The following is a 13,847-nucleotide window of genomic DNA, read 5'->3' as shown; positions in this document are numbered from 1 at the left end:
AATGTATGCAAATCACCCGATTTCTTAGCTTCTTACGTCTCCCAATTTCAAGATTTCCAAAGAATTTAAAGGGCTGGTGAAGAGTAAAAATGAAATCGCTGAAAAGGTGATTTTCACTCGTTAAATAATACATGGAAAGGCACAAGCAAAAATTTACGGCAGAAAAATGGTTTAAGTGCGTATTTTCCGGGGAAAAATGCGTTTTCCGAAGCTTAGTCACATTTTCCCGCGAAAAAATCAAACCCGGAAGTGTGACGTCACTTTAAGAGCAGCCTATCTGTACTTGTATGGAACACGATGGCGACTTCTGTCGAGTAGCGCGACCAAGACAGTGTTAGAGGACGAACAACAGCTAGATTTTTGGCTGTACATGGCAGCTGTAGGTCCCTATCAAATTCTGTCAGTCATACTGACAAAACGCTCGCTGGCTCAACTGTTATGTTAGTCCTATTGACAAAACGCTCACTCTCACTGTCCGTATTATCCATGGAGGTAGAACTCTTCTGGTACCGCCGCGCCGTGGTATTATCGTACTGTCTTCCATGTCAGTCCTGACAAAACGATATGGGCTGCGCCGCTGATAAAGGCCGAAAAGGCTAGGCTGTCATCGCCGAACAAACCGGGGTTGTGAACATTACCGGCTGAAACAATTTGGGCTAAAACCTACAAGTGCCGAAACAGCTAGAAACCTGAGGAAAGTTGTGTATCATCACCGTTCCTCCACCCACTGTGGGTTGAGGGACGGTGGTATCATGTATCTGTGTATCATTGTATGATCTGTTGCAAGACAGTGCGCGAGCTGCGGTGTTTTCGATCGTGTACGCCTGAAAACTTCTAATCTTTGACATAGTTTTGACGTGAGATTCAGAGCCCATATAAGACGTGGGAAATTGTGTTCTCCATAATCATGACACAGTATCTCACTTTAATATTTCGCGTTGTCCCATTGATAAAGTCAATAGAGAACAAACAGAAAGCCTCAACAAAAAGACTGCAGCAGTCAGATAACTACTTCCCGGCAGAGGGTCATCGAATTGTGCAGTGTGAAACAGTTTTCAGAGGTAATTTTGTGGTCTTATGCCAACAATTTGCCGTACGCGTACGTACATACTGCCATGGGGGTGTCAGACAGGCCGGGACGGACATGATCAACATTGTGGTGGCACTGGCACACCTTCATGAGTTCATTGGCATATAAGTTGACATTTGCAGGGCTTTTTTAGGTCTTGTGTGCCACATAATATGCTTCTCCTCTGAGGGTCTATCACCGCTCACCTCCTCCATTTTCTAGGTCAAACAAGCCTATCCTATATGTCAAAAGACGGAAAATAGGCTATGCCCAAATCCCGTTCCCTACATTACGTCGCGTTCCCGACTTGGTTGTGAGTGGAAATGTTAGGTGATGTATTCAGATCACTGGGAAAATTAGCGGTTTCCACATGAAAACTCTCATTCATCTTCTCCAGGTCCTCTAAAAAGGACAGAAAAAAATGCCCAGAAAACTTCAGAAAATCACAAATTTTTGAGAGCGATTTTCAAAAATATGTAATTTACGAAAGAAATGACAGAATTTCACCGGGTTTCCACTGTTTACAAGGTTGTCTTTCTGTCTTGCGATTTGCGCATGTACAAAATGTTTTCAGCTAGTTGTTGATTCAGAATCGAGCGTCATTCCACGACAAGCAAAACCTGTCCGCATGAGCCGATAGCGGCGCTCTTCAAAAAATGACGTCATTGCACATTAACCCCCCCCCCCCCTATAGAAAGTTATACGGCTATAGGAAAGTTGTTTGTGAACGGTATGATATTTTCGCCCCAACGTACATCAGACGATCGATTGCGCAACACGTGGTTTGGCCACATAGAAATGCTTGGAAAGCAGTAGTCGTTCGACATCTTCGGTTTTATACGTAGAACTCGTGGGGTAGAACTACACAACCAAAACAGTCTAGCTAATCACTACTTTTATTGATAATCTTATAAATTACGGCTTGCCTTCTGGAAAATTCATGATCGTTTTCCGTGAAAACAATCGTCAGTGAAGTGTGTGTAGCGAAGTATATGTTCGCACCTGGCTAGCTCTGCATGGCAGGATGTGTGTTACCGGTGTTCTGCTATCTATCCTGCTGCCATCTATCCTGACATTTCTTATTTGCATACATAAATATGCACGTTTGGGTATTATGTTGCTATCGATATGCAAATGAGAGGGTAGATAGCAGCTATATCTGCCATCTATTTTCCCCTGCTATATGTCCTTCCAGGCTTACTGTCAAAGCTCCGTATGCATTACTCAGTTTTATTCATTTGGGGCAAAAAGTCACCCATGTTATTCATTGCAAGTGAAATATTTCTTTTCAAGGAAACAGTGACAACTGTCGGCAGATTCATCAAGTTGTTTGCTGTACTCCATGGCCGATCTGTAAATAGGACACGGTCCCTCCTTGTGGAGTAACCGTGGATAGGACAAATAGACTACCAGTCATCGATGTAGCCCTAAATTAGTGCTGAGCATTGTTCAATTTGCTACGGAAAACACATGATTTAGGAAACATTTGATTTCGTTTTTGGATCTTCATAAACATGTATACATTTGTCAAATGTTGTTTTCTTGGGGTTGCAATGAAGACATAAACATTCAATGAAAATATACACTACAGTTTCGGAAAAAACCCAAAGGATAGCAATACCAGTTACTCTGCTCTTAATCCTTGAATTGAACTTGATCCTGGGTACTACAGTGCATTGAGTTTATACCAATTAATTGCGCTACCAAGCAATCAAATATAAATCTTTTCATTTGTTCACACAAAGTCAGAGTTTTACAATTTACCTACTTCCCGTTGGTAAACTTCTGAATTTATACGTAAGATTATAATGCAGAAGAAAGGAACTTTTTAAAAATAGCCAAAACCATGTGTCAATTCAATCCTTGTGATTTTTTCATTCTGCTGTGAACATCAAGGTTGGTTTCATTCATAATTCACTATCATTTTTTACCAAATCAAACTGTTGAAAGCATAGAGCCAACCCCCTGCCTTTTTTACTTTAGTTTATTTTGTGAATACTGTGTTTTCTGATTTTGTATCAAAAGATATATTCTGAGGTAATCTAAAGCACATGTACATTTCCCAACCTGTCTTACATTTAAAATATCACTTGCAATGGAAGGATAGATGGCAGGTGAAATAGCTGGCAGAGTAGCTGCCATCTATCCTTCCCTGCCACCTATCTTTCGATTGCCACCTATTCTACCATTGCTACCTATTCTACCAGTGCTATGTATCTCCCTACAATTTACTGCAATGAAAGGATACTATGGGATGGCAGGTGGAATAGCTGGCATGGTAGCTGCCATCTATCCTCCCTAACACCTATCTTTCCATTACCACCTATTCTACCATTGCCACCTATTCTACCATTGTCACCTATTCTACCAGTGCTATATATCTCCCTACATTTAATCATTTAATTAAAGGATAGATGGCAGGTGTAATAGCTGGCGTACTAGCTGCCATCTATCCTCCCCTGCCACCTATCTTTCCATTACCACCTATTGTCACCCATTCTACCCTGCTATGTATCGATCTCCCTACAATTTACTCGAAGCACCTAATTTCTTTGATCATTATCACAAATCATCTGTGAAATGGTGATAAAAACCCGTTTTCACATACATAAGTACAACCATACTGTCGCTATGAAATAATAGATTGAATGGGGTCCTACATTTGCATAACAATTGCCACAACACGCATATTTATATATTCAAATGAGAAATGTCAGGATATATGGCAGCAGGATAGATAGCAGAACACCGCCGTTAAACGGCAGATCGTCTATGTAGTCGACACGAACACGTACTGTCTGATACCGGCTACCAAATACTATGAAAATAGCAAAGAATGAGCTACAAAATCACTATCAGTTTTAAGTTGCAGGTAGAATAAGTCTGTACCTTTGTATAAAATACCTGTTATTACGGCCTCCCCCGGTACGCCGGTAACACAAAGCCCTGCCATGCAGAGCTAGCGCTTGGCTACAAGGAGTAAAATTAACCCGCTTTGCTTTCACAAATTTGGTCCATTTTCTGGCCAGATCTTCATCCTTTGGCCATTGAAACAATTTTGATACTGACTGAGAACAATGCATAGCGACACAACGCTTAGGCGCTGTTACAGCTTTTTACGATGGATTTCGAGAATGCACACAAAAGCACTGACGTGAATATCGCCGGCGGTCAATGTGCTGTAAATGACGTCATACCCGACATTTGCCGAAGTGTCTAGAAGATTTGTATCTTTGTTGCCAAGGGCGTCGCTAGGGCCTTTATTCGGAACTGGGAGCGCAGTTTTGAAAAATTCCAATGCAGATCTTTTTTTGACCATTTTATTCATCAAAATAAACAAGCAATAAAAAATTCATTTTTACTCTTCATCAGCCCTTTAACGCCACTCTGGCCGGGTCAAATTTTCTGAAATGTTCACATTATGTTCTTTGAATAATGCTATATAAAAACGACTATTATTTTATTTGGTAATAAAAATCTCACATTTTGAATAAAAGCATTTTTATTTTGCCAACATATATAGTCTGAGGGGGTTTCCTTGCCATCTTCGATGAGAAATATTGCTTCGAAAAAAAGTGTTGGCAACATGCAACTTCACATTAAATCATACATTTACTTCATCCTTTCGGTTAATTTAAATGGTGGCTTTTGTGCTAATCTGTGGACACGATATTTCGCTAGAAACCCATATTTGAAATCATGGAAGGAACTAATCTAAAAGTGTTTTTTCTGTAAAATGACGAAAAATTTCTTTCATTTTCTATATTTCCTACTAATAAAAAATTTCTAATTTGCTGGCTTTTGGCCGGCCACTTAACATTCCTACTCCGACCTAGTCACACGTCTGTGAGAAAGACGAGAATCATCTACTTACAGGCACAATTCTATATGGTCGTTGCCCAACCCACCATCAAGCATCGAGTGGGGCGAGCTCAGAAAACTTTGCGTCGACTAGTGAAGGAGTAATTGCTTGTGGAATGTAGTTCATAAAAATATCTACTACAGAAATATGGCGATCTGAGTTTGTTGCAATGGAACGCCTTAGTTTTCTATATGGTCATTATTCAGTTATACGCGTGTCGGTCTACCTTCCATGAAAACAGTGGCTTACTGAACACTAGTGGAGTTTTGTTTATCCACAAAATAGATCATTTATTCAATTCATTATGTTAAATTACTTTTGTTTGTAGTTCTCTGATGATGCACCAGCTTTCAACGACGCAGATATGACGTCATTCAATGATGCCTGTCAAAGTGCCAGAGCTGTCCACCGACAATGGTTCCCCAGGAGACATATGACATCGACACAGGTAGATATAGCTCTTGCAAATGCTCTTTGACCTTGAAAACCATGATAGCGGAAGAAAAAGAAGGCAAAGCAATCTTTTATGGAATCAACGGAGACTTTTTACAGAGGCCAAACATAGTCCCTTCCACCAGCTTTCATATTGACTGGAAAAACTCTGTTGGACGTAGTTACCAAGTTATTTTGAGCGAAAAGTCCCCTCGACAGGTAAAATCAGCGATATACGGTAGTACGTTAGATTAGCCTAACGCGAACCATTTTTGCCACTGTAACCAAGCATAGAGTAGAACTCACCATGAGGTAGTTGACCACAAAGCAGAACGTAGGACACAAGACGTACTTAACGAGTGATTCTAAGTTTGGGCCACAATGCCTTTCTATTGCTGGTTTATGCAGTCATTTCTGTAAGTCTGAATTAATGTACTTTATGTAGATTTTATAATCAGGATCGAAATTACAGCCAAGTATGGTAGCTCAATCTTTGGTATGGCGTGAGTTAGTAGGCCTCACCATTGTGAAATAACTGACATCAGTGTAGTTGGATTTCATTCCAGTCTGCAGGCCTTCTTTAGCTTTGCATAGTTTAATCATTAGGAGTAATATAATCGCTGCATTCCTCAATATAATAATCATAATCTTTTTTCTTATATAGCAAATTATACATTTAAATATCTCAATGTGTTTTTCATTTAAAGGCAAAAATAACAGCAATCAAAATGTTCAATAAAAGTAACAACTTATAAAATCATGGAAAGGTTAAAATAGATCAGGAAATATCAGGAAACGCTTCCATGTTTAATATTATTCCGTATCCCCAAGAACACACCGGAACAATGCATGTGACACTGTAACATATGATGGAGTATCCGGGCATCGGACCTCCACTTCTGATTTGGCTATTATGAGACATTATACATTTCTTAACTAATCAAAGGTTTAACGATGAATAAAATGCTGTATTGTCATTTTTACAGTTATTGTCTCCTTTACAAAGAGTAATCTTTGTCGCTTGGCTCCGTATGTGTTTATGATTGCCTTTCTGTCCGTTCATCTTGCCATCCATTAATAACTTTATGAGGTTTGACACGTTCATTACATATGAGGCGAAACTCTATCAAGAAACGCCCCGCATCTTCAAACTTGAAAAAGTACCTACACGTGTAAACTCTCCCAATAAATTACAATAAAGTATAAAGTATGTTTAGACTGCGAAGTAAATACAAAATGGAAAGTGTTTAGCATTCCTGATTGAATATTAATATACTTATGTAAAATAGCTGAGTCTGAGCAAGGATAAATGAAATGACACATTTCAAACAGTTGATCAGCTTCCTGTTCAACTGGGACATCTAGCTTATATGACAGCCCATATTACTATATTGTAATGTCACTGATTGCCGGTTCCTAAAGAAAACAATAGTCGCATTACAATATTTCATATATTTGTAGGGGGAAGACGCCCACATGGATCACAATACCAAGTGCCAGATGCTGTTTCTGGGGGCAGCTGTTCCTTGATTGGATACCAGTTCTGCAGCCAACAGAGATGGAGCCATCCACATCGGTAAATTGTGATGAACTAACTAAACAATAAAGAAAGTGGTTGATTGATAACTTGCCGACTGGCTTTACTACACACATCAAGGATCAGAATCGATATATCGACATATTCAGAACTTTGCTTCCATCTTCCCACTTTGCATTTTACGGCGTAAAACTAATCGTCCAGTTTAGCAAAAGGTTAGGAAAGTCTGCGGATACACGTGGTATTTTGAAAGTTGACATGAATATGTATTCTTACTACAGGAATGATAAAAAATGCTTGTCCATCTCCAGTTTTCATCTGAACACCACACAAGTTTTAAGATTAAATTCAGTAAATCGACAGACTTGATGATATCCAAACTGTTCCAATAATTAAAGTCATTGAAGGTAATGAAATTTCAAGTCGTTGAAACAATCAATACAGACAATACACAGCATGATTATGACCACCTGCACCGCCAACATGGTCCAAAGTGAATGCATGTAATTCAGTACAGTCACTGAATATACGACTAGTTTTCAATCGGGTTCGAACCCACAACATACGACATCAGTCGCCTAGCAGAGAGGCCACAGAGAGAACCGCTCAGCTAAATCTCCACTCCCAAAAAAGAGTGGTTCAATGGCCGGCTAAGTTGTTACATTTTTCTGATTGAGACCGCTCCACACGTTGTAGAGTTGAATCATAGTTGTACGTCCGAGAAAGAAATACATTCTCTTATTATTTGAGTAACTGAAATCAGTTATTGTGAAGATTGAATGAATAGTTCTATTTCAATTACAGATCAGCAGTACCAAGCAGGTCACCAAGCCATGGCCGAAAAAAGCCTATATACAGAGGTTAGTGAATGTTCATGAGTGAGCCTTGTCAATGCATTTGCAATGATTAAAGCTCGATTGCGATGTTATGCTTTCAAACCTGGATAACATGGTTTACTCCTTATCCAGGTTCAATCTACTTATTAATTCCAAGGTTCATTTGAAGGGAATGAGGTAAAGTCTTTTTCACTGACAACAACAAGTTCCTTATATAAGACTTCTTGATCTCATATATCTTTACATTCAATTCAGGGTATATACGACTTGTGTAGTCATAGACTTAAAGTAACGATTGTCTTGGCATATATTTACCTGACACGTATGTTAGGTTGCATTCAGAAAGTGTTATATATCAGGGCTCGAAATTAACTTTTTACACCTTGGTAGTCCACTCGGGCTACCATTTTCTGAAGTTGGTAGCCAAATGACAATGGCTGGTAGTTCATGAATATTTTGGTTAAGGGATACTGTGCTCGTACCCAGTATAAGCCCCAGGTTCGGCAACACAAAACATCAGTAAAACTAGGGGCTTCTACTCGAGAAACCCCATGTTATGTGTCGAGAACGCTTAATTTTAGAAAAATGCTTATTTTTGTACAATTGTAACACTTTCTAAATCGGCTTATACATCCAAAGAAGTTGTAACTTTAGTAAAGAAAAACAGAAAAAAAATATTCTCATGATCTTTATGAACTGGCATGCCTTGTTACACACGAATCTCTCTGTACAGAACGTTATACATTGATACTGATCGACAACCATACAGCGAAACTCAGCCACGATTTCCAAGCTTAACTGACACAGTGTTTTATATTACTATTTCAAATCAAACTGATTACACAATCTCTGGATATAGAAGTGAAAGTTTTGTGAAATTTCAGCATCAAAACCCCAAAACTTGACAAAAGTACGTCTTGTATGCTGCCGATCAACAGCATAGTGTGAACTGGCATGCAAAGACTGCACACGGAAAAGCAACTCAACATTCTAGTATCAAACGCTCTGCATCTTGTGAAAACAACAACATAGCAGTGAAAATTGTAATAGTCACCAGAAAAAAACTTCACAGATGAAAGGATAATTGCTTCAAACAAATGAAACTACATGTTGACTGCATTTAGCTCGTCCAAAAGTGACGGACATCGCACGCCAAGTATTTTATGTCCCAGGCTTTAGTAGTCCGTGTGGGCTACCATTTCATGGACTTTGGCAGTCCCAGGGAAAAGTTGGTAGTCTGTGGACGCGGGACTACCGCTAATTTCGAGCCCTGTATATGTAGTTGCCAACAGAACATACTCGCTCAGAAAAGGAGTCAATGATCAAATCACTCAGTTCATCCCAACATCCATCACCATTAGTAACTAAGGTCAAAGTAACTGGTACAAAATAGTATTCAAACAAGACATCCTGAAATAGCCAATCAGTGAACACAATTGTATAGGCATGAAATATGTGCCTCTTATTGTAAGATAATTATATTTAATCGAAGGAATATACTATGATACAACATTAAAGAAAGTCATTTCAGCAAATTACTTAGTTGCATGTTTCCTAATTATGTGTATTGACTTTATCAAAGTTGACGAAACTTTCTATGTACATTGAAAATTCTATGAAATAGCAGTAGTATAAATCATTTAGCAATTTGTCATCAGCTAATTATTAATTTGCATATTTAATGAACTTTCCTAAATAGGGATATATACCTGGATTGACGTGACCAAAGTCCACAAGGACTTACTAAGTAATATGACATTAAACTGGTCCAATAATCATTTCCATTCAAGGTAATATATTACCAGGTCCATGGGACAATTGTGATTTACAAATTTAAGTAGGACCATCCTGAACCACTGATAGATAGTGGTGGTACCAGGTGTCCGGAATGGGTAAGCGTACCCTGCTAGCATGCTACACCCGTCAGGATTGGTCCCAAAATTGTCTAAATATTGTATGAAAAGATACAGGATATGAATCACTGTAATAAGTCAAAGCCGGGAATGCTGTCGTTAATCATTTGTGTGACCGAGGTGTCATATTTGGCCACAATGTCGTCATATCGACCGTAGAACTTTTTGAAAGTCCTAACGAGTCTTTTTGTTGTGTATCCTTGTCTCAGTAATTTTGATGCCAATGAGCTGTGTCTCAGTTGAAAATCAGTGTAGGAATCACAAGCCCTACAATACCTGAGAAGTTGAGACACGTACACACCATAAGCAGGTGCAGATGGAATATTACTTGACAAGTGGGGATAATTTATGATTTCAAAATCGAAATCATCCCTTTTGTCATACAGCTTAGTGTGTAGCCCATTAGTACCCACTTGTAGGAACAGATCAAGATATGAAGCAGAGTTCCTACCCTCTGTTGTTTCTTTGATATCCAACTCATCAGGGTAAATATGATGTAAGTAATTTGATATGTCTGGATTGTCTAGACTAATCAGATCATCGATATATCTGTGCGTGTTGTTAAAACGCCTTGCAAGTTTTTTAGACCCAGGTGATTTGTAGAGAGACTGTAGGAACTCTGCTTCATATGAATACAGAAATAAGTCTGCAAGAAGGGGTGCACAATTTGTACCCATTGGTATGCCGATAGATTGTTGAAATGTCATACCGCCAAACTTAACAAATATGTTGTCGATTAAGAAATTAAGCATTTTAATAATTTCTTCATCTGTGTATTGTGCTTGGCTACCATGTTGTTATTGAAATAACCTGTCCTATGTTTGATGGTAATGTATTGGTACCTTCTACTGCCATTTTTATGCAGGAAAGCTTGTTTCACAAGAGATGACAGCCTTGTTTAAGTTTATCGTGGGGAATTGTGGTGTATAATGTGGAAAAGTCAAATGTTCGGATTGAGCTGAACTTGTTCTTCTTGACTTTTAAATCAAGCAACAATTCCTTCGAATTTTTTAGTATCCACATTTGATTCAACCCACTTGTTTCATACACTTTGTCACAATATCGAAAAAGACCATTTTTGATGGTTGTTAAAATTATAGTCAATAATTGTGACAGATGTTTGGTAGTGCAATTGCTTGATCCTGCAATAAAACGTTGTTTGTAAGGGTTCTTGTGCAGTTTAGGTATCCAATACAACATAGGCAGTTTTTTGTCCTTCTCTTTCAAAGGAATGCCAAATTCATTGAGCACAGATGAATGGTTTGCAAAAATGTCTTCATCAGTGAGGGAGGAAAGAGCGTAGGTGGTATTACTCTTATCTGAATGAAGGTTTAATTCATCTATTATACACTGGATATAATAATTCCTACAGACAAAGATGATGTTGTTTGAAGCTTTGTCTGCAGGAACTACAACATATTCGTTGTGTAAAGCATCGAGGCATGCTTTGACCGATTGGTCATCTAATACTGAGGAAGTATTTACATCTTTACTGTGTGAGAACGGAAATGTGAAATACGTGATTTTAATTTATCTCTGACTTTGCTCAGCCAGTCAGAGAGGCATTCCACATCAACTTCTCAACTGCAGCCCACTGTCTGCATATTTTTCGGCGGCATCCATGATAATTCTGAAATTAAATTTCCAATAAAGTAGTATATTAAATGACAGCAGTCAAAGAAATTTATTATTTCCATTTAAACTGTGCTATTTATATATTGGTATACTAGTCTTTAATGATTTTAGCAATTACTCTATAGGAATATACTTTGTATGTTTTTTGATCACAATCAATAAGTTGCAAAGTTGTGGAAAAAAGTTAACATTCACAGACAACTGTGATATAAACTGAAACATGGGGCATATAAAGTTCAATTAGTACTATCAATTTTCCACTAAAAGGCGTGTGATTTGCTTCTTCTAAAACAAAACAAAATAAAACAATGCATTAGCTTTTTATATTCCAAAGTTGGCGACTTTCGTTTTGGAACTCTAGAAAAGTATTGTTTAACGAGGATCTTATGCAGTAAGCGGCACCCTTAGTTTCAGTTGCTTAACAAATGTTGATACAATTATTTGCCTCCAAAGTTTATATAGAATTGAATGAGCTAGAAAATTGAATGAGCTAGAAATTAGTAAAGGTTCTATAAATTTTGTCTATCAGCAATGACTCTGTTGAAGAAGAAGAAGAAGAATAAGTTACCAAGCTTTCAAATGCATCGCTTTAAGTGAGCTGTTCTACAGTGTTGTGTTAATCTTTATATTCCAGCCTCAAGGCAGAGCAGTGGAAAGAGAAAACGTCAAAATTCCAAAGAAAAGCAGGAAACTACTACTTTATCGACGAAAACCACAAAGAGCGTGAACAACGCATCAAAACGCCAACTGATAGAGAGTGTTACGAGAATGCAAGGAGGGGAGATGACGAGTCCATTAGAACTGGACCAAAACACGACCGGAAAAGAGGATGACAAGACTAGTGAGCAGACTGACAAGGTTGATGCGCCAACAATTATGGTTTCTCTCGAAGATGATACCATGAGTGACAGGCCCTTGCCTGTGCTTATTGCAGAGCCAAATTTACCTACCGATAATATCAACCCAGACAACTATATATCCGGAACCTTCGACCACAACGGCGGCCATCTGTCCCTGCCCCGGTTAGAGGTGAAGTTATTCATTCCACCAGGAGCCATTCTGAGAGGCAAACAGCAGGAAATCTTCATGTACGTTAGTTGGGAAAACAAACATCAACCTCGAGACAAAACGGGGAAGACAAAACTTAGCCCAGTGGTTGTATGTGGCCCAAATGGTCTTCAATTTCGAGAGAATGTGTGTCTAAGTTTTACTCATTGCATCGATCCAGCCGACAAATGGAAGTTGACTCCAGTGTACACAGCCACCGATATCGATGAACCAAGCAATTACCAGATGCTGGTTGACCCAGACAAAGAGACACACGAGCAAAGTTCCATGTGCCTCCTAGACAAGGATACCTTATCTATACTCGTCGATCACTTCACTGGCTACGGTTTGCTTGGGGAAAAGCACCAAAAAGAAAGGTGTCAAAAAAGGGAACCCTAAAGCAGTACATGTCCTGTATGGTGTATATAGTTAAACAAGAGAAGGATATACATCTTCGCGTTTACCTGGTGAAACAGTTTAGTGGGGCAGAACAGGTATAAAATTATAGAGTAATCAACAAATTGTAACTGTTATAAATTTACTGTAGAACATAAATTTATTTACATTAATTTGTCTTGTGGTATCATCTTGAAGAGCAGTTGAAGTGCAATATGTTAACGGTTTTAGTTTGGATATTTCTGTAATTAGACCTGGTTTGCCCATAATATTGTAAGCTGGCATGGTCCGGTGGAGGTTGACATTTTTTTCTAAAATAATAGTGATGACGTTTGACGTACTACTTTGCATACGGCATTTTTCCATGTGTTTTGGGGATTACGCTTTTTATACCTTTTTATATAAGACCTTTATCATATTCGACAACTCTATAATTATATAGTTATCCTCGTCTTTGCTCTCTGAAGGTGCTAAAGGGCATGAGTCAATAATAGACTAGAATTTTAGATTATCGTATGCATACTTTCCCTTATCTTATCATATAACGAATAGGCTGATCTTTAATGGGAATTGGATGTATTCAGTAGAATGAGGAATCGTGATTTAAAGTCTACATCATTCATATGAAATTCTTTGACTATACGGTTGTTTAGACCAATGAGAACATGCCATATTCCTATCTTAACGATTGTTTCATACTTTTTTCTACCTGAACCTTCAAGTGGGTCGAGGGTGAAGAAAAGAAGGTCGTACCTGGTGGAACAAAGTGTGAAATGACCAAATCTTTCACATTAATGGCAACCGGAAATGACGTTGAAGTGGAGATCGATAACGTCACTGACGGTTGGAAGCTATTTCCGAACGATAAGAAAATTTTGGTAAGAGTATTTCTTCCATTATCGTCCACATGAACATAATTACGGTGCCCCACAGGCGATGGAGTATTTTTCCTTATTTTGGGGTATCTTTTGTGTTTTTACATTTATCTTGCATGATCCTGGAAAGGTACATTTTCTTGCGACTCGGGCAATCAATGTGTCAATGAAAAGTGCTGATGACTGCCCAGATGTCACTAGCGTTTTAGGGAGCCTTCAGTAATTAAGGGGGCGGGGGAATTTCG

At 38.6% G+C, this 13,847-nt stretch overlaps 1 protein-coding gene across 3 annotated transcripts in view; it reads left to right on the top strand.

Moving 5' to 3' along the window:
- Positions 1-13,847, top strand: part of LOC139144993 (uncharacterized) — a 60,355-nt gene that overhangs the window by 43,326 nt on the left and 3,182 nt on the right. The window contains exons 5-8 of one of the 3 annotated variants that reach the window (XR_011554883.1): positions 5,260-5,379; positions 6,825-6,940; positions 7,705-7,760; positions 10,879-11,225. Coding sequence is in view for 2 of the 3 variants with exons in the window: in XM_070715876.1 (XP_070571977.1) it covers positions 12,739-12,825; positions 13,450-13,605 (243 nt within the window). In the remaining variant the exon portion in view is untranslated. Of the gene's footprint in view, positions 1-5,259; positions 5,380-6,824; positions 6,941-7,704; positions 8,214-10,878; positions 11,226-11,918; positions 12,826-13,449; positions 13,606-13,847 lie in introns of those variants that run through there. The other 2 variants (XM_070715877.1, XM_070715876.1) reach the window with 2 other exon arrangements.

This window comes from Ptychodera flava, chromosome 12, assembly GCF_041260155.1.
Source record: "Ptychodera flava strain L36383 chromosome 12, AS_Pfla_20210202, whole genome shotgun sequence".
Classification (NCBI taxonomy): domain Eukaryota; kingdom Metazoa; phylum Hemichordata; class Enteropneusta; family Ptychoderidae; genus Ptychodera; species Ptychodera flava.
This window is presented reverse-complemented; position numbering and strand designations above follow the sequence as displayed.